The 18,454-nt window shown below is 44.3% G+C and overlaps 1 protein-coding gene across 1 annotated transcript in view; it reads left to right on the top strand.

Moving 5' to 3' along the window:
• The window catches only part of LOC128732013 (protein eva-1), a 59,281-nt gene that overhangs the window by 37,395 nt on the left and 3,432 nt on the right, over window positions 1–18,454 (top strand). Inside the window, exons 4-7 of the mRNA XM_053825171.1 lie at window positions 11,170–11,308; window positions 12,331–12,480; window positions 13,016–13,159; window positions 13,444–13,725. Coding sequence (XP_053681146.1) covers window positions 11,170–11,308; window positions 12,331–12,480; window positions 13,016–13,159; window positions 13,444–13,725 — 715 coding nt within the window. The remainder of the gene's footprint in view (window positions 1–11,169; window positions 11,309–12,330; window positions 12,481–13,015; window positions 13,160–13,443; window positions 13,726–18,454) is intronic.

The raw sequence follows: 18,454 nt of genomic DNA, 5'->3' as shown, positions 1-18,454 counted from the left end.
CGCGCTACCTGCGCCCGGGTCGAGTGCTGTGTGTTCTTTCTTTTTGCTTACTTCAAAGATTTGGTCCCACCATTTGATGCGGGCTCGCGGAGAACCCAGGTTTTCCTTTGAGCTTCGTGTGGCAATCCGTCAACCCTCGGGTGGGTGTCGCTGACGGTCGACAGGACGTGGGAAGAGCAATGCTAAATTTCGTCACCGTGTCGTCATCGTGTCGCAACCCAAGGTACCGTAGGGCTTTGCTTCAGGCTAGCCGCCTGCCGAATCGCGTTGCACAAAATGAACGATTCGATTTAACGCCTGCCACCCTCGGTCGACGGAGCAACGCACCAGTGCGTTGCCATGGCAACGAGAGAAACGCCCGGTCGCTAACGTCAAGTTCCGCTGAAGTCAATTCATTTTATAACGCTTCAACTTTACAATTCACTTTTTTATGAGACGACCTTGCTGGCGACGGTTGTTCTCGTGGGAATGAATTGAATTCTACCAAAATAACACCACGTACTTACGTCAAATCGGTACCATTGCAAATTAAGAGCCTTCACGCTCGCCTGTCTGCCTGTTTCGTTTGCACCATGTTGTTGAACATGAACAATTTGAGTGCGTAAAAAATTCAGTAACACATCGATGAATTCAAACGATACCTTCTTTGCCGAAAACGGGGTATGCCACGGTTTAGATTGCTATCAGTGAAAACGGAATGAGAAGTTGTTCTCGCTGTACGAAAAATGTGTTCTTCTGAGGTAAATATTGCATAAGCAATCTATAAACCCATCACCGTTCGCTTGCTCATAGCGATCAACACGCGCACACAATGATCTCACAGCTAATGCATAGCATAAAGATTATTGCATTATTTAACGGACACGTTTACGCCCGATCACCGACCGAACCACCACAAATGCCAGCTGCGCGACTTCAAACGCATTCCCTCGGCGCGATAAACGATGGAAAATTATTTCCGATTCCGGATGAAATTCAATTTGCATCCATAATGCGGCTCGCAGAATGAATAGAAATGTGTACTTTGCGGGAAATTGCACTCGCCATCGGTCTAGAGTTGTGTGCTCGTCAAATGATTACGTTCCTGCAATGCGTCTAAGTACCTGAAGCAATTAATCTAGCTCCTCCCGACCCCTTAAAGATCCCTTCTTTATGCTCGCAGCGTGGAAAATGGAATCTGATAATGATCATCTAGATCGTAGGGGTGATTGAGGAAATTTCACCAGCAAACGAAATTCATCACAAAACGCTCGCGTAAAGACGACCGAAGCTCTAAAACCGCATTACTGGGTAGGTTTTGCTTTAAGCACATTATCCTCCATCAACGACACTTCAACGAGCTCCAGCTGTGCTCGGGGGAAAGTGTCGCCGAATCATTTTCTTTTCCTAGCCTCGCATGATCCCTATCCGCTCAACCGGGTGTCGCTTCTTCGTGACTAACCTTACGTAATCGCTTTCTCGACATTCCCGCTCGGTTGTTGTGCGCTTGTTGCGATGCAAAATTGAAAGCGGAAGAGAAAATGGCTCGAAATCAACTAACCACATCCGGACCCGGGCAGGCGAGGCGGAAAATTGAATGAGTCTGCACGGGAGCATAAAAGCTAATGTTTCAAATCCTTTTACTCATTTTTTTTTTGGTCTCATCCATGCACGGTCGTACGTGTGGGTGCAGTTTCGTGCGCTTGTGAGCGAGAAGAGTGTAAAAAGGACATGCATAAGAGAAAAGAAGAGGACTACATACATGGGACGAAAGTATGTAGTTACAGTTAAACACCATACCGTGCCCGGAATCGGAACGGTTGCTCTCGTGGAAAATGCCCCTGGAATGGTGTGCACTCGCATGAAAAGCGTCTCTTCCACTGCTGCTGCTGCTACTGCCACCGAAAGCGCACCGGCAATTGTAGCTCCTCGGGCATCTTAACGACCCATTCCTGTCGTTGACTTCTCCTTGTTTGGTTGTTGTTTTTGGTGCTGCTGCTGCTGCTGCTGCTGTTGCTGTTGCAGCACCATCATAAGTTGTCCCGAGAAGCAGGTTTAGATAAAGTCACCGTGAACAATATCGTCGCCGGTGATTGCAGTGGTGGTGATCCTGCCCGAGGTCAACGGTAAACCGTGGTAAACTGTTTGAACTGTTTTCGCTGTCTACGGAACTTCCTGTCGGTTGCGCGAGCTTGCGTTGCATTTTGCTGCTTCTGCTGTCGCTGCGGCTGCTAGTGCCGCTTTTGCTGCCGGGCGCTACTAAACGATTGTTGTAGGTGGTATTTTTTTTGTTTTGTTTTGCCTTTGCACTCCAGCAACCCCCATCGATTTGTTTACCACGGCTGTCTGGCTGCACAGTCGATGCAAACGAACTGGAGGACGGCATTCAGATGAAGCGAATGAACTCGGCATCGGGTTTGTCACCCAGAACAGCGAAGTCGGTCTGTTCCGACTCTAGTGGTTCGACTAGGCCAAACAAACACAAACAAACCGCGATAGGCAAGCGATGTACTGACAATCGAAAGATGAACGAACAATTCGTGCTACCAAGGTGCCCGTTGGAATGCCCCAGGGTGGATTGCTTTTTGTGTCGCTCCGTTTACATTCGATCCGAACGGGTTGGCTCGTCGAAACGGTTGGCTTCCGGGTCTGCTACAATGTTGATGAACCACTCGCCAAAGAAGAGCACACATACACGCATGCATCCATCGGGGGGCAAGTCGAATACTGCTACCGACCGGCTCCTTCCGGTGGAGGCGCCTGTTCGCCATGGATGAAAGGATCCTTGCCGCTCGAAGACGATGGAACGTCGACGGCTTTGTTGAGGCTTCTCCAGCGTGAAAAGTGGTTACGTGAGATGTAAATGTAGCAATTGAAAGGCAACGGTCGGCAGCAATCCCAAACCGTGCACGATTTGTTCGCCCGTATGCATGGCCACATTCGTGTCGGTGGGCATTGCACACGCGTCCCGGTAAAATGGCGTTTCCCGATGCCCGACCAAAGCAGCCATAGCGCGGCGCTCTGCAGGAACGTCGGTCGTCTCTCGCCACCGATCTAGCATTCTTTTTGGGCGCGTTCCGCAATCTGTGTATTAAAATTTTATGGTTTACTTTGTTGGGATTTTTCACATACACGCACCGTACGAGGATCCTTGCGGTGGTTTCACCATGAACATCCACGGTGGCTTGGTTTGCACTGGCTTTTGGAGCAGCTTTCCAGAAACTAGTAAGATATGGTGACCGCGTGCCAGGCATACGGAACGTACGGGAAAATTGCATACCACACCCAGTTCAGGAAGTGCGTGGAATGATTGTTGTTGAATTTATGAAAGAATATTTTCGGGAGTACAAACGCTAGATATGCGTTTTTGCTCATATGTTACGTAATGGAAACATTCAAACAAATGTTACGTTGGGCTTTGTGTGTTTTTTTATATGGGAGGTGTATGGATTATCGGAGCAGGGAGGGTTTGTGCAATATATAACAAGAACTTTGTAATGCGCAATATACACAAAGTTTTCCAATCAATATGAGTTTTGGATTTTACGGAAATCATCGGAATTTTCTTTTTTGTTGTTGTTCAATAGTACATTATAGAAAATGTATGTATGACACTTGTAAAAATACCGGAAAAGTAATTTTATTATCTTGTATTTGTGTTGACTTATAACTTGCTCTAATTTATCAGCAACATGCTCTCGCTGTGGTTGTAAAAACCTTTCCTCTGCGTTACCTTTGGATAGCTTACCTTTGCAAAAGTTCCATAAAAATAACCTTACCTTTAGACCCGTCGTTCGTACACGTTTTTATGCCTTTCATCGATGTCCCGGACGACGACGTGAGCTAACATGAGTCACCATCAAGCCATTACTGAATTACGAAAATGTGACCCTGGTTGAGTTTGCTACGCTCGCTATAAAACATTGTCCTGTGTGTTTTTTTTGGCATGGCTAGAAAAAACGTCATTCACATTGGCAATGGTTCGCTCGCGAAAAGTTTTGTACGAAAATGCAACCAATTTATAATACATTACAGCGATGCCCTCGCGGGGTTGGTACGAAACGCTGGTTTGCCAAACTTGATCCTGAATTTGATTCACCATGTTCGAAAGATGAAGAGCCGAAGCAAGCAAAAAAGAAATCTCTTTACTTTCGTTGCGCTTTCGTGTGACCGTGAATACGAAACCCGTGCCCTCCTTATAAATCCCATCGGCATGATTCTCGGCCAGAAAAAGATGATGGTGCGTTGAAAAGAGTTACCCCTTAAGGAGGCGAAATGGATAAAAGGAGTTCCGCTCCGCGAGCACCACGGTTCGTGCCGTTCCTTTCGCTGCGCGGGTGATTCCGGACCCGTACTAAATTTATGTTGATCCCGTTTGCAAAAACGAGGAAAAACGTTCTCTTATCCGGGTGGGGCGTGGGCTGGGTTCCTCTTCAACATCCTTCCATCCATCAGCACGGTTGCCCGTGGTTTTTATTGTGTTAAAAAGAACCTCTAACAACCGTAACGCATTCAGCAGCGACAGGCTGGGGTTGCTGTAGCGGACATCAAAATCTTGGGCGCTGGTGTTTTGGCGAGAGAGAGAGAGAGAGAGAGAGAAAGAGAGAGGAAAAATCAGCCCACTTCCGTTCCGTAAACCATAAATATGCAACACTTTTATCAACCGGTTCTCCCCCGCGACTCGCACGTGCGCCACGCGTTTGGTCCCTCGTCGAGAAGGACGAGCGCGTAAATTTTGCTTACCCATTTTCTCCCGATCGGTTGCGATTGATCGAAGGCACCCGGTACATGGATGCCGATCCGCGATGCCAGTGATACTAAGCAAGGTTTCGATATTTCAATTTATTTTTCCCACCCTTAACCAACCCTCCTCCCCACCGTTCGCCGCGTTACCCAGGATCGGAGTGAAATATCGACGGTAAAGTGCACATAAATTCGTAACTGCTAAGCACCGTAATCCAACCAGGAAGCAGATTTAGGACCCGGGGATTATGACTCAATCCTGCAACAGTTTTGTGCGCAAAATGCAAAACGTTCAACCAGCGGACACCGTACGGGAGCACTTGGAAGGGATATTGGCAGACGCAGCAGAGCACATCAGGCGGGCAGGAACTACTTTTCACAAGCACTTTCGATATAATCGATCGCGAAGACACAAGTTGTTATGTGTTGCCAAAGTTGAGGTTGCCCAGGTGTAGCAGTAATCTGCTTTGCTAACCAGAATCGGTGCAACCAACGCCACCATTCGCCTGGTTGGTGTAGGAAAAGTTTCTACATAAATAACGCTCAGCGTTGTAGGAAATTACTTTTCCCTAGCTGCATGGAATCTAAGCATTTCAGTTTCTGTAATAGTAAGTTGCATTTGCATGTAAATGCACTTCAAATTGGCATATAATATCGATGTGGTGCTTCGATAGCATAACGAAACACTAACGAATGAATTTTGAACAACCATAAGCAAACATTCATGCTTGCTGGATAGTGAAGAAAATAGACAAAAATTGTTCATTCATCAAGACTACTGGTGTCCAACGAAATTAGACTTTAAATTGAGCAAAAGAGCCAGAACGTGTGCAATATATTTCAGCTGATTCCTCAGCTTTGGTGTACAAACAACTGCACATATCAGGCAATAAAAATCGAAATCAATCTTCGCGAGTACGGCGTCGTTGCTTCAAACAGCGCAAAAGGCAGTATTATTAGATTCCCCAGAATCCAATAATACTAACCAAATTATCGTCACGATTTGACATTTATCCATGGTCCGTGCGTCACGTAAAAAAGTGAAGAAAAAAATCCTCGATTGCATCGCTGCATCCGAAGGGAAATTACTACTCATCTTTCCAGGCGCTCCCGTCCAAGCGCATCCCCAGCTCTTTACGTGCCCGGGCGTTCAGTAAGTGTTTTCATACGCCAGGACGAGCATTTGGTAAACTATGTCGAATACGATCGAATCGACCCGCCGATAAGGGGTGTTTTCGACGATGTCCTTCTCGTTCGTAAAAACGGCTCCGGGGATCGATCGTGGCACGAAGGACGATCCATGGCCGATGAAACGGAAGTGTCCGATTTATGACAAGATTGTGTTCTTCGAACGTGCCACCAACCAGTTTGAATCATTCTCCTCCGCTGTTCTCTTTCTCTCTCGTTCACACATGTACGCCAGCCTTGGTGTTCATGTCAGCAAAGCGAAAAAGCAAAAAAAATATACGCTCAAAACCGTGGAATAATCCGGGCGGTTCGCCCATTGACCAGGCTACCATTTCCCGTTCCGGTTCTTTAACGATGTACCCTTGCGCTATCGGGCTTTGACGTTCTTTCATGAGTCTTTTTGCCTTCGGTTTTGTTCGCTCTGCCATCGAAGCATAACTTTTCCCCCAACGAACAGCGTAAACCCGGGAAAGCGCATTTTAATCGGATAACTCTCCCTACACCCAGCGAACGTCGGTCCCGTCGGTGGTGCGTGGAACCGAAGCAAAATTGCATACGACCTATCGTTACCCGTACATGGGGACCAGGGCGCACCGCCCGGCTTTGATGAATACCAAATTAGACACTTTCGTTCAGCCGGCGAACAGCATCGAACGGGAAAAGCGGTGACAACAGCCGCATCCAGCGGGCCGTCTGTACCGATGGGAAGGATCTGCTCGTCATATCAGTCATCCGTTCGAGCTTTTGCTCTACGTAAGCCCGGCTTTCAGTCGTTCAATCGGCGCTCTTTACGCTCTCATTGACAGTCGTTTGTTTTAGGGGCTGAGAAAACGCTCGTCGCACGATTGAAGCGCAATCGTTGGTGGAGCAGAAATAATTTGATTCTTGTTTCGTTACCCGTTGCTCCATACTTTGGTTCCGTTTTTTATGTGCTCTTCTTAAATGGAGCAGATTTCGTTTCGCTTTCTCTTCCATGCTGTGGATTCGCGGTTCTAAATGCATTCAGTTTTTGGAAAACCCATACCCTTTTTAAGAGTTGCTTTCGAGCGTCAATTTCCGACTACGTCTATTTGTCAATCTTCAAAACGCCAACGAAATAAAATCACACAAGCAGACAGGAGTTTTCAAATTCAGGATATGGCGGTAGCGTGATGGCCGCGTGATCTCTCAGAACTTCGTTTGCAGTCATGGTCGCGGTGGTGGTTCAATGTAATTTCGTTCACACACATTCTGTTTTATTCATCACAAATTGAGTGCCAGATTTACGCTAGAGATAAGCCTAATACTCAAAAGATAAGCTAGAGATACTCAAGCTACTTTTGCAGAGCTCGGTTGGTTCTCTTCATATTCTAACATTTTTTAGTCTTTAATTGAAAAAATATGGTCAAGGCGTCAATTTAAAAAAAAATGCCATCCGTAATTTAGATTAACATAAATAAACATTTTTTGTACTTGGATAACGAGTTTAATGGCATCATTTGCTATATGTTGTTTAAATGAAAAGTGAAACAATAAGTTTGTTTAACTAAAGTTTTTACTCTAAATTCTGAGCGTTTTTCCAAACAATGATGTACATTTTGTGACCTTAATGGATCTTAAAAAATTGTTGTGTGCAGGCTTTATTTATCTAATTTTGTCTCGAGTTTATGCAGCTTATGTGATTGTTCATCGTTACGTTCTGAAAATGCTTAACTTTTTCGAAATTGAGTACATTTTCTTTATTTAGTCAATTAAACATAAAAACTAGCTTCTCAGCGTACGATGCAACTCTAGCACCCCTGTGGAACATACCATTGTAGCTGCAGACACCGAGCCTTCCAGAGGAAGATGTCACTTTATTCCCATTTAGTACCTCGTTAGACAAATCCGTTCTGCCCCTGACAGCTGGACCATGTTGGCAAAAAAAGTTAGCTTTAGAAGGAACATCAACCTTCTACCACCGAAGTGACACCGGCGCACTCTGCAAACAGGTCCAAACAATCGTTTCACCACAGACACGGAAACGGACCTTCCGGAGCGCTTTCCTCAGATATGAAATTCATGGTGACCTGCCCAACCTTGCCACGTTGTCATACGGCCACACAACCGCAATGACTTTTCTGTTCCACGTATTCTGCTATTTGCATGCTACTTAAACCGGCAAGAGGGATAGGGAAACATTATCCGCCCAAACCGCCTGGAAGCACGGTTAAACTCTTCACCCCGGTGGTGAAGGCTACTCCCAGAAAATGCACAAAGTTTGGTCAAATCACAACAGCGTTAATGCGCTTTCAGAAACTGTTAAATTATGCACAGCTTGTGTGCCATCCTCTCAGACGCTGCACCATGAGACTCGCTTATATACCGGAAACCGGACGAGTTACTTAGGCATCTATACGCCTGGGAGATGGAAAATCTCGGCTACCAACCAGAGTCCAAGGAGCACAGGTTGCACGAGTTGTTTTATTCTACACAAAAAATGCTTGATCGATAAAACTTAAATGCATTAGAAAATTCCACTAAAATGCCAAATTCAATACTTTATCGACCTTCCAAAAGAAGTTAAATTGATTCTTGAAATCGATAAACCATTCTACAAAAAACAATTCCTTATCACAGCAATTTCGAACTTCAGAGAACGACGAAGATAGGAACATTAGAAATCAAATCGCGTCTTCGCGGAAGCTGCAATACATTAGAACAAAAACTTCTTTAAGGCGCGTAAAAGTAGAGAAAAAGAAATCTTTAGCTGCTTATTGCTTTCATGAATTTCATTTCAGAGAAAAATTATCAGTAAGAAAGAAAAATATATATAATAATATGCTTCTTGTTATTAGTATTTAAGGCATCGGGTTATTCCAAGTCACAAAAAACATACCATAAGAACCATAAGCTGTTTTTATTTCAAGTAAAAGCTTTTATTTTAAGTGAATGCTAACTGAAAAACATTGTCATATTTGGTTAGGACGGAAAATTTCAGAAAAAATTGCAGTCTAATCGCCTTTGCTGGAAGAAACCATAATTATTATCCTGAAAATCAGCGCACTACGGGACTGAGCATTACTTAGAGCCTGCGAGGAAAAACATTTATCTCAATTAGTACTATCCTGTCAACAGCTGGTTAATTTTGTCCAACGGCAATGTTCACCACAAAGAATCCTAGGGCTAAAGAAACAGCTTGCTGGGGTGCCGATCGTGTTCGCTTATGTTGTAGCAAAACGAAGATATAATAAGCACGCTTCTAGGATTTTCACAGTGCTCTGCGACGATGGCATGCTGTTTTTGTTTTTTCTTCTATAGTAACACAAACCTCACACTGTTATACTTTTTATCGCGAATTAATTGTTGCTTTACGTGCGTCTTCAGGATAGCGCAACGTTACATAAACTGTTATTCTTTGGGTTGCGTTTCAACAACGGCGAAGAAAGTGATTGTTCAAAGCTGAGAGAGCACACAGTGGAGGTGATTTGCAGATTCAAACCGCTAGATTTTGGCACAAAGTTCTAGAAGCTGAATACTCTAAGTACGAGTTAGGTAACACGTGCCCAGGGGTTTATAGTGCCGGCGAAAGACGAGCAACGGTTCGCGGGTTTTGTGGCAAGTCGCTACATGAACAACATAACAAAAACATGCTGTTCAGAATGTACGTGATTCTACAAACAGCGTGTCATCTGTTTGCAAAGGCAGGATTCACAGAACATCTAAAAGATGACTGTATCAGCCATACACGGAAACACTTTTCCGTATGTTGGTGGTGTATGTCGTTCCTTCCTGGGATGGTATTATTTGATGAATACCTGCTAGCGGCAACATCGTAAGAAAACAAAATATTGTTAACGAACCGCACTTGCTTTTGTCTTGCATATATTAAGTGAATCACAACGAATAAATACAAGGGTGAAAAAAAGCAATCTTTTGACTTTTTAGGAAAAAAGAGAAGCACTTGTACTAAATTGCTTCAAAAATACATTACAGAATCACATTACAGAAATACATTACAGACCATCAAGTACGTCTTTCAGAAGCAGTAGTCACTTTATAATCTCAACTTCTTCACGGGCATAGCTAATAGAATTTTAATGTTCATTCGGACTTATTGTTACAATTTCAGTCACAACTTTTGTATGTAAAAAACATCTCTTACTTAAGACATGGAAATAAAAAATGGACCTCATTCTATGCTCGGAGTTTCATCGCGAATCTCGCTTATAAGTATAATGCTTCCCCTCGAGCAATGTAGCTGTTTCATTCTTATTTTTTGAATTTACTTTAATGACCTGACCCTTACGGACCTAAAAGGATCGTCAGTTTACGCGAGAAAAAAAATACTTCGCCTCCATAATTCGATATTTCCTAGAAGGGCAATTTTGAAAACATAATAGCTAATGGTAAAGTAACAGGCTTAAGCTTGCGTAAAAAGTTTAATCATCAATGCTTCAAGTTATTTTTTGAAAAATAAAGCATAATATGAATAAATTAAATACATAATGAGAAGAAAACAAATAGAATGAATATCTTTAAAAATTTAATAAACGGAAACATTTCGTTAATATGATATTTTTCGCTGATCATAAAACACAGCTACCATGAAAACCGAAGGGATTCTCTCTTTGCATTATGATTGATTGAATTGGACTGTTTTACTAATATATATATCGAGAAGAAACAAAATTCTTCCTCTTAAGTTCACAAGTTAGTGCAACTTAAAATTCCACTAAAACTGGAAAATTAACGTACAAATTATGCTAACTACAACAAAAAAGGATGCAACCATACACAAACTTTAATTTTTACATATTGATCACGGAATTTTTAGTTAGACTAATACTGTTCAACTCTGTACACATTTCCCAATTCTTTCGGTACCGGTAAATTGATCTGTGAAAACGGTTGGTAACGTGCCAGTTCGTAACGAGCGAGGCAGCTAATGGCATAGAGGACGCGAGGAGAAAAAAAAACTTCCTTTTGAAATATATGAGTAAGCAATTGCACCTCCATGGGAGCAACGATGAGAAAACGTTAAATTGAAAGCGACATAAATTTCAATTTTAAAATAACCGCAACGGGAGCAGCAACCGTAACGCTGCGTCGTTTTGTTAGTCCTGCCAGCGAGCTGCCACCGCTGCAACTAATGCATCCGTGTGCGTGTCGAAATAATACCAATTTTCAATTGAAGCTCACTTGCCTTTTCTCTTTCACACGCCCAGTAGTCAGGGCCAGTTCGTTTGCTGTTCAGTCACATTAAAATTCACTCCCTTTCGTTCCGTGCTCTCATTACAGTACTCGCTGCTGCAAACGGTCGTGGAAGCATGCCAAAAGAAGCGCCACTGCAAGTTTCTCGCGTCGCCGAAAACCTTCGGTGGCGATCCGTGTCCGGGCCAGCGGAAGTTCGTCGAGGTGGCCTACAAGTGCCGACCGTGTAAGTACACCTATTTTGCGCCATCGCAGGCTCAATAAATTTCACACACGATAAAATCTCGAATGCATTCCCGAGCGTTGGAGGAAAGCCACCCAGCGGGCTGAGTCTCTTTCTCACCTATCCCGGCTAGTGCTGGAAGCTCGGATGTACGGAAAATTCAGGTCAATTCGAGTTCTGCACGTACGTCCTCAAGCACGAGCACAAAGGAGCTGATCAGATTTATGCTGACCAACAAAAACGTCGCGCTGTCACCAGCCGGTATGCCGTGTGTCTTGGCCCGTGGGCGAACCTGCCAGGATTAATCGTTTGAGTCGCCGTTCATCTTACGGCGCCACCAGCGGCAAGATGTTCTTATCAGTTGTCATCAAGTCGTGCTCGTAGCCGTCCTTTGCCTGAATGGGACGTGACGACCCATTACGATGGGTCGCGACCCAACGGATGGTTATGCAAATACATATATCATTTCCTTGGTCATTTGTGCAGCTTGCGCGAACCTAGGGATATTATAATTTTATTCATTTACACCAACCAACGGGCATGCTTTTGAAGACATGCAAAGCATAAGCTGAGCTAAATTAAATATTGCATCAAGAAATAATTTTAGTAATTCATTAAGTAAATTTAAAACTTATCCAATGTTCCAAGATTGCTTGTTTTGTTGATATCGTAATGACGCTCAATGTATAATAGAAAATTTTGTTCATCGGAACCGTATTGCTCTGCATCTACTCAACCTTTCAGATGAAAATCTCTATAAATATTAGTATAACGCACACCATCAGTATGAGAAAAGCTAACATTCGTGAGCTTGTTGAATGAAATGTTCGAATACCCTGTGCATCCAGCAGATTAAGGTTGTTTAATTAGCTCAACGATGAAGTGCATCTCACACGTGCGATTTTTGTTTCTCGTGTGAGGGTTGTTTTTTTTTTGTTCTCTCACATCCTCTTTTTCTCTTGCTTTGGCTTTGTATTCTGCACACTAATCAGCTGCCAACCACATCCTCACGTCTTCAATTACAGACGAGTTCCGGAGCAAAATCGCCTGTGAAAATGATGTAATTCAATTAATTTGCAACCCTTACTCGCGGATAGCGATCTACAGCGCGAACTACGGTCGGACCGAGTACGAAAGTCTTCAGTGTGCACAGCCACAGGGCGTCAAGGAGGAAAGTAAGTATCCCGATCCCTCGCCCGGTTGAATTCCGAGCGTCCCATTTCAAAAGTCAACCCTCCACCATTGAGTTCCCCGCTCTAATCTAGCACGCAAGAGATCGCTGGGGGAACTGTTTCTAGAAAAAGAGAATCAAAAAACCCATAGCGTACGTTACATTCAGCGAAAGGCGCCGAGCTGGCGTTCGAAAAGCACACAAAAGGGATACCTTCCCCCGGGGACCGTTTTCACACCGGAGCTAATCGGAAACGAAACACTGCTGCCAGTTACCGTCCTAAGCAATGGCCGCCGGTCAAGCTCGCTCTCGTTCCATGGTCGATTCGGAAGGATCGGTTGGTCCGGTCCGGTGCTTCCGAAAAGGGTTTTGAAACCAAAATTCGGGCGGTTTCCCGCAATCCGATACAATTAATGGCAACTGCGCCTTGGAGCAGGCACAACATTCCCAACGGGTGCTGAAACTGCTGCTCCATTTGTGCGGGAGAAAATGGCGCCTGAAAGCGAGCGTTTCCTTAACGCGATTTCCTCTCATTCCAGATTGCCTCGCGTCGTACGCCACGGAAACGGTGATGCAAAAGTGTCACGGCAGGCGGAAATGCACACTTTCAGCGGATAGCACTACATTCGGCAAGCCGTGCCGGCCCGATTCGAGGATGTATTTAAAAGTTGTTTACACATGCGGTTAGTATATGGGGTAAAGCATCGCCCGCCGTATGGCCCTACTGCCGCCTGTGTGGGTGGGATGACAGCCGGGGTGCCCGAAACCGATCCTCCGGGATTGGCTTTTCATGGAGGTGGGTCGGAAAACTGCTGATAAAACTTCGGCCTGTCCAGCGCACACGGTGGCAGCGGTACAGGGGGCTGTTCTGCGATGCAAATGTGAACTGGATCCTGACACAGCGTATGCTTATCGCTCGTTTATTTCGTCCTTTCTACCCCACATACACTCACTGCGGCGCTTGCAGTGCCTAGGAAGGTGCTGAAGGATCGCTTCGAAGCGGCACCGGAACCGGACGAACCGCTACAGAGTGACCTCGAGCAGGACCAGGACGAGCTGTACGACGAGGATCAGTTTTTCCGCGAATCGGACGCTGCACCACCCGGTCCAGCACCGAAGTTGCAGGGTGGTCCAACGAACGGACGGGCGTCGGACGTCCCGATCTACGTCGGTCCTTCCAGCAGTACGGTCGCGTCACCACCACGATCAATCCACGACATCATGGACGATAGTGATTTTTCGTTCGGAGGTAGGTGTGCATACGCACATACATCGCCAATGGTACAAATGCTTTAACTTCTTGCGGCGGTCCGCTTCGAATGGGCTGTTGAAAGAACCAATGAATAGCAACTCAATACGTAACTGTTCGTTTGATTTGTTTGCATATTTACATCACCACAGTTTTATTTTTCATCCACTGCAATCCTTTTATGTCTACAATATTGCTGCACCGCACTGCAACGCAGCCCACTTGAGCTCCAATGACAAACTCAAATCGTACCGCCAACAAGCGATAGTACAAAGATCGATGCTTAGTTTTAACGAGAATTCATTTTAATAGCTTTCATTCACCATAGCACAGAAAACAGCATAATGAGAAGTTTCATAGCTACATGTTATCGTTTCATTGACTAAGAACAAACGCTTGTATATACTCACCATTGAAAGAAAGATGCACACAATGCGTATCCAATGGATGGAAACAAAAAAAAACAAATATAAGTCCTCGTGCTTCTGACGTTGTGAAGGGATATTTCTATGGACATTGTCTATTTCTCATTAAATACCATTTCTCATATCAGTTAGTAAAAAAATCTTCGTATCAAAGTAATTTAACATAACACACTTTGATCAAAACGGTGTGGTTCGTTAAGACTCATTATGCAACTGCTTTTCAGCAATTTCTGTGTAAAACACCAGGCGTCTCCATTCATACGTGCCAGCCAATGGAGTGTGATTTGTTGCAAGGGTGATTTATCAAAAGGTTTCTAAATATAATTAAATCCCAATTAATTTTATAAGCAATTGTTTCTCACAAGAAATTTAACGAACTGCAGAGGATTTTGTAATTTAATTAAAAAACACCAGGCGTCTCCATCACTAGTTCACCCATAGCGACGAATGTTTTATTGCATGCGATATTCATCAAATTTTCCCACAAAATGATTAAGAATTGTTTCAACAATTTCTGACACAACTTTGACGTCTTCCACGTAAAAATGCAAACAACAAATACATCAAACTTGAGCTATATTACGCCACTCTTGGGTTTAGACAAATTAGTCTTTTCCCAAGAAAGGAAAATAAATCATGTTCAGTACTTCACACACTTTTGCGTTGCCCAACCTCACGGGGGATCACTTTGCGAAGCAACTTCTCGTTAGCATTCAATTTACCAGTGATTGACCATCCACTCCTTGAGCTAGCGCTTCAATTTCATTATAAAATGAGATTGCAGTGAAGGAAGAAGTCGCAACGTTGCTAACAAAAGGTTGAAACGGAGTTTTCAGTGAAACATCCTTCAATCATACAGCTTCCATTCCTTTGACGGACGCATGGATTGCCGTAAACGTTTCTTCTGAATTACTTCCATTTCCCTATCGGCTGCGACGCCATTACGGCCAACGGCAGGGAAATCAGATGTAGGGTCCTACCAGAGATTGCGCTGGCTGGATAGGTAGAAAAGGATGAAAATAAATCCCGATTGCATTAATACTGTCCTCTTCAGGCAAACGAGTGAACGTTCACCAGCGATGAGTCGGAAAGCCCAGAACGTGAACATACCATGCAAGAGAAGGCAAAAATGAGGGAAGCACAGCACTTTCAGCTGGAAACCGCAACATCCGACCCACCCGCTAGCAGTTCGGTCAGCTATTATACAGCGCAAAAATATCCATTTTGCTGTGTGCTGCAAATTCCCAAACATGCCGTTAAAGTCGCTACCGCCGGTGGCCAAAATAAATTGTCTCATCCTGTGTCACCTCGCCGTGTGCCGAACGGTGCGGGTTCCGTAGGATGCGCCATCGCACTGGGAGGGTGCTCAGGGATACGAAAACAGGCGGCCGGAAAACCATTTATCCTGCCAGCTTCCTGAATAAGGTGTGGTCTCACCATTCTCCTACTCTTTCAGGCAAGTTTGTATTAGTTCCTGGCTTGGTTGTGGGCTCAAATAGGAAAAAAAAGGTACATAACGAAGGCATTATTACGCCCAGAGCCACGTCAGGATGCACCGGCTGGACGAGAAAATTCAACCCCATTTGGATGCTGTCTCGTACTCATTCTCTTGCTCTTTTGCCTTTTAGTTCCATCTATCTAACTCATCCACTCTATCCGCTCGTGTGACAACGATGTTGACGGTTGGACTGACCGGTTGGACGGCTGCTTTACGATTCCCTACGGGAGCAAAGACCGCGTTTGGAATGGCTACATTAACAGCTGCCATTAGCAATGCCCTAGCCAAGAGAAATAGCCAGCCGTTTCGGCTCCCTTGGTGCATAAGCCATACTGGTACGGTGGTACTGTCCATTGGCAGTCTTTGCACCAGGTACTACCAACTCCTGTTGCAGCACAACAAATAAAGCTAATAATACATACATTTTCACAGCTAGTGCATTCTACTACCTCTGCCACTCGATTTGTTCCCAAGTTGGTAGAGATTAATGCATCGTTCTGTTTAAGAACAGTGCCATTGCAGGTGTGATAGGATTAATGATAGTACAGAGCTGCAATTCTGTTGCAATCAGTTCAACAAGTCATGAAAGAATACGTACCATCCCAATATTACGCTCTCACTACCACAAATATGGCTAATAGGCTAATGCTTTTGCACGAAGGAAGAATAGATAAATTGATAAAGGGATTGTGATTAACAAAATAGACGTTGTTTGGTTGCCCAAATGATCATAAATAATTAAAAAAAACATAACAAGACAGTTTCATCGCTATCCACTTGCAAATAGCAACCATACCGTTGGCAAGGACTCTAAAAAAAGATCTGACCCTAATAAGAGATATGCGGATAAAAGTCAATTAAAGTTGTTTAATGTATGGAAAAGTCGAGTCTCACATATTTAATTGGTTATTTGATCTAACAACGAGCGTGTTGTTGCTACACGGGCTTGCACCAAAATACTCCACCACGGCCGCGGCCCTGTCTTTGTTGACTGAAGGTCAACCGAAGTGTCTGTGCGGAAAGTGTGCTCTACGAAGAACGGTAAATAAAAAGGCACTTTCCACGCGAGACCATTCGAGGCATGCGCTTTTCCGCATGATGCTCGGCAACGCGCTCCTACTGACCGACACCACCGGTCAACGTTGGTGAAGGACCCTCGAAGTAAGAACCCTTCCCGGAGGCTCTGTTACTTCCCGACTAACAGCTGGCCAACCACGGTAAAACAGTTACCTTTTCTCGTTTCATTCTTTGTTGCTTCGGCTGCGTTTCCCACCGTGCTGCTCCACATAGCCTCACCCGAGGCAGTAAATTAACATTCTCCCGAACCAACCGTGCCTTGGAAGAACGTAAACCAATTAGTGCCGGTACCGCGCAACGAACGCACATCGCGGCGGCTCGCTTCCGGGTCGAGTGAAATCCAGGCTAATTTCAAGATGTACTACGTGACAGGTTACGTAATGCCGTTATGTATTCTGCTAAGTGTTTCCATCACGGGTGCGGCTCACCCACGCCACGAACAACCGGGCGCTAAAATAATCAGTTGGTTGGTGTGAACTTTTATTCCAACGCAGGCAAAAAGTTTCACTCGTTGTACGAAAACCTTGCACCAAGGCAAGAATATATGTAACCAGAGGAAATGTGCCCAGAAAAAACACCATACACTGTACCGCTTCCAAACACGCGAGCTGCTGCGTGTTCTAGACGGATTCCACGAACTTGGGCGGTCGTTTGATGCAATTCAGGCTAAAAAGTTAATTTAGAAAAATCTCTCACACTTCTCTCAGCAACATTCGTGGTTGTGGCGCACGTATACTTTAAATACGGTTTCCAGGAAGTATCAGACTTGCATTCGGGGCACGTTAGCATCGTGTTTTGGTTAGTACGTGTTCTTGTACTGTACACTGTATTATTACTCAACTCTAATTTTATTCCAAGGATTAGAGTGAAATGCAAAAATGAAAAATTACTTTTTCTCCAATTCAACCTTATGTATTCCTTCGGTTCTTTTATGTTGACATTCAAATTCAATAAATGATCAAAACCATCCGTTTGTGACACTATTTACAACAATGATGTTAATTAGACATTGTGTTGTAAAACTATGCTTCAAAATGCAAAAAAAAATCATGCAAATAATTTATCACACTTGTATTTGCTTTAACACACCAACTTACACAGTTGTAGGAACGTTGCTTACCGTGTACATATGATAAATCCTGATGCAATCCTGTACCACATCTAGATCGAATCTAATCGATTGTATTCTCAGCTCAGCTCAAATATTGTTCATAACACCTACCGTTGTGTTAAGGAATATGAAAACATTTGTCTATTGAATCACCAGCAATCATGTACCTTTGAAACATTCGGAAATACATATATCTACGCTGTTGCGGCTTATCACGCTATTCACCTTGTGGTGTCGTTCTCTGTACACCGGTTTCGTGGTAATAACCCACGCCCAAGATCACGCACCTCGCACCATCCATCGTCCAGACATATCCGTGTGTTTGCTGTTGAATTATAACTCTCTCTGTAACACAAACATGCCCTCACGTACCAGGACAATCCACCAGATTAGGCTCCTTCAACGGTGCGAACGGTAGGGTTAGTACTTCTCAACGAAGCCGCACCGTTTCGATCGAAAACCCTAATGAGTCGAATCGGCCGGATATGAAATTAGCCCGCCCTAGCATTGATGCCGACCCAAGCTCTGGTGCGGCTGATTCTCTCCGCTCTACAAATGAGCAAAAACTTAACCACACTGGTAGAGTCTTTGGAGGCTCTGACTCACGACCAACCAATG

This window comes from Anopheles nili, chromosome 2 (assembly GCF_943737925.1).
Source record: "Anopheles nili chromosome 2, idAnoNiliSN_F5_01, whole genome shotgun sequence".
Taxonomy (NCBI): domain Eukaryota; kingdom Metazoa; phylum Arthropoda; class Insecta; order Diptera; family Culicidae; genus Anopheles; species Anopheles nili.
Note: the sequence above shows the minus strand (reverse complement) of the source record. Positions and strands in the feature narration are given on the sequence as shown.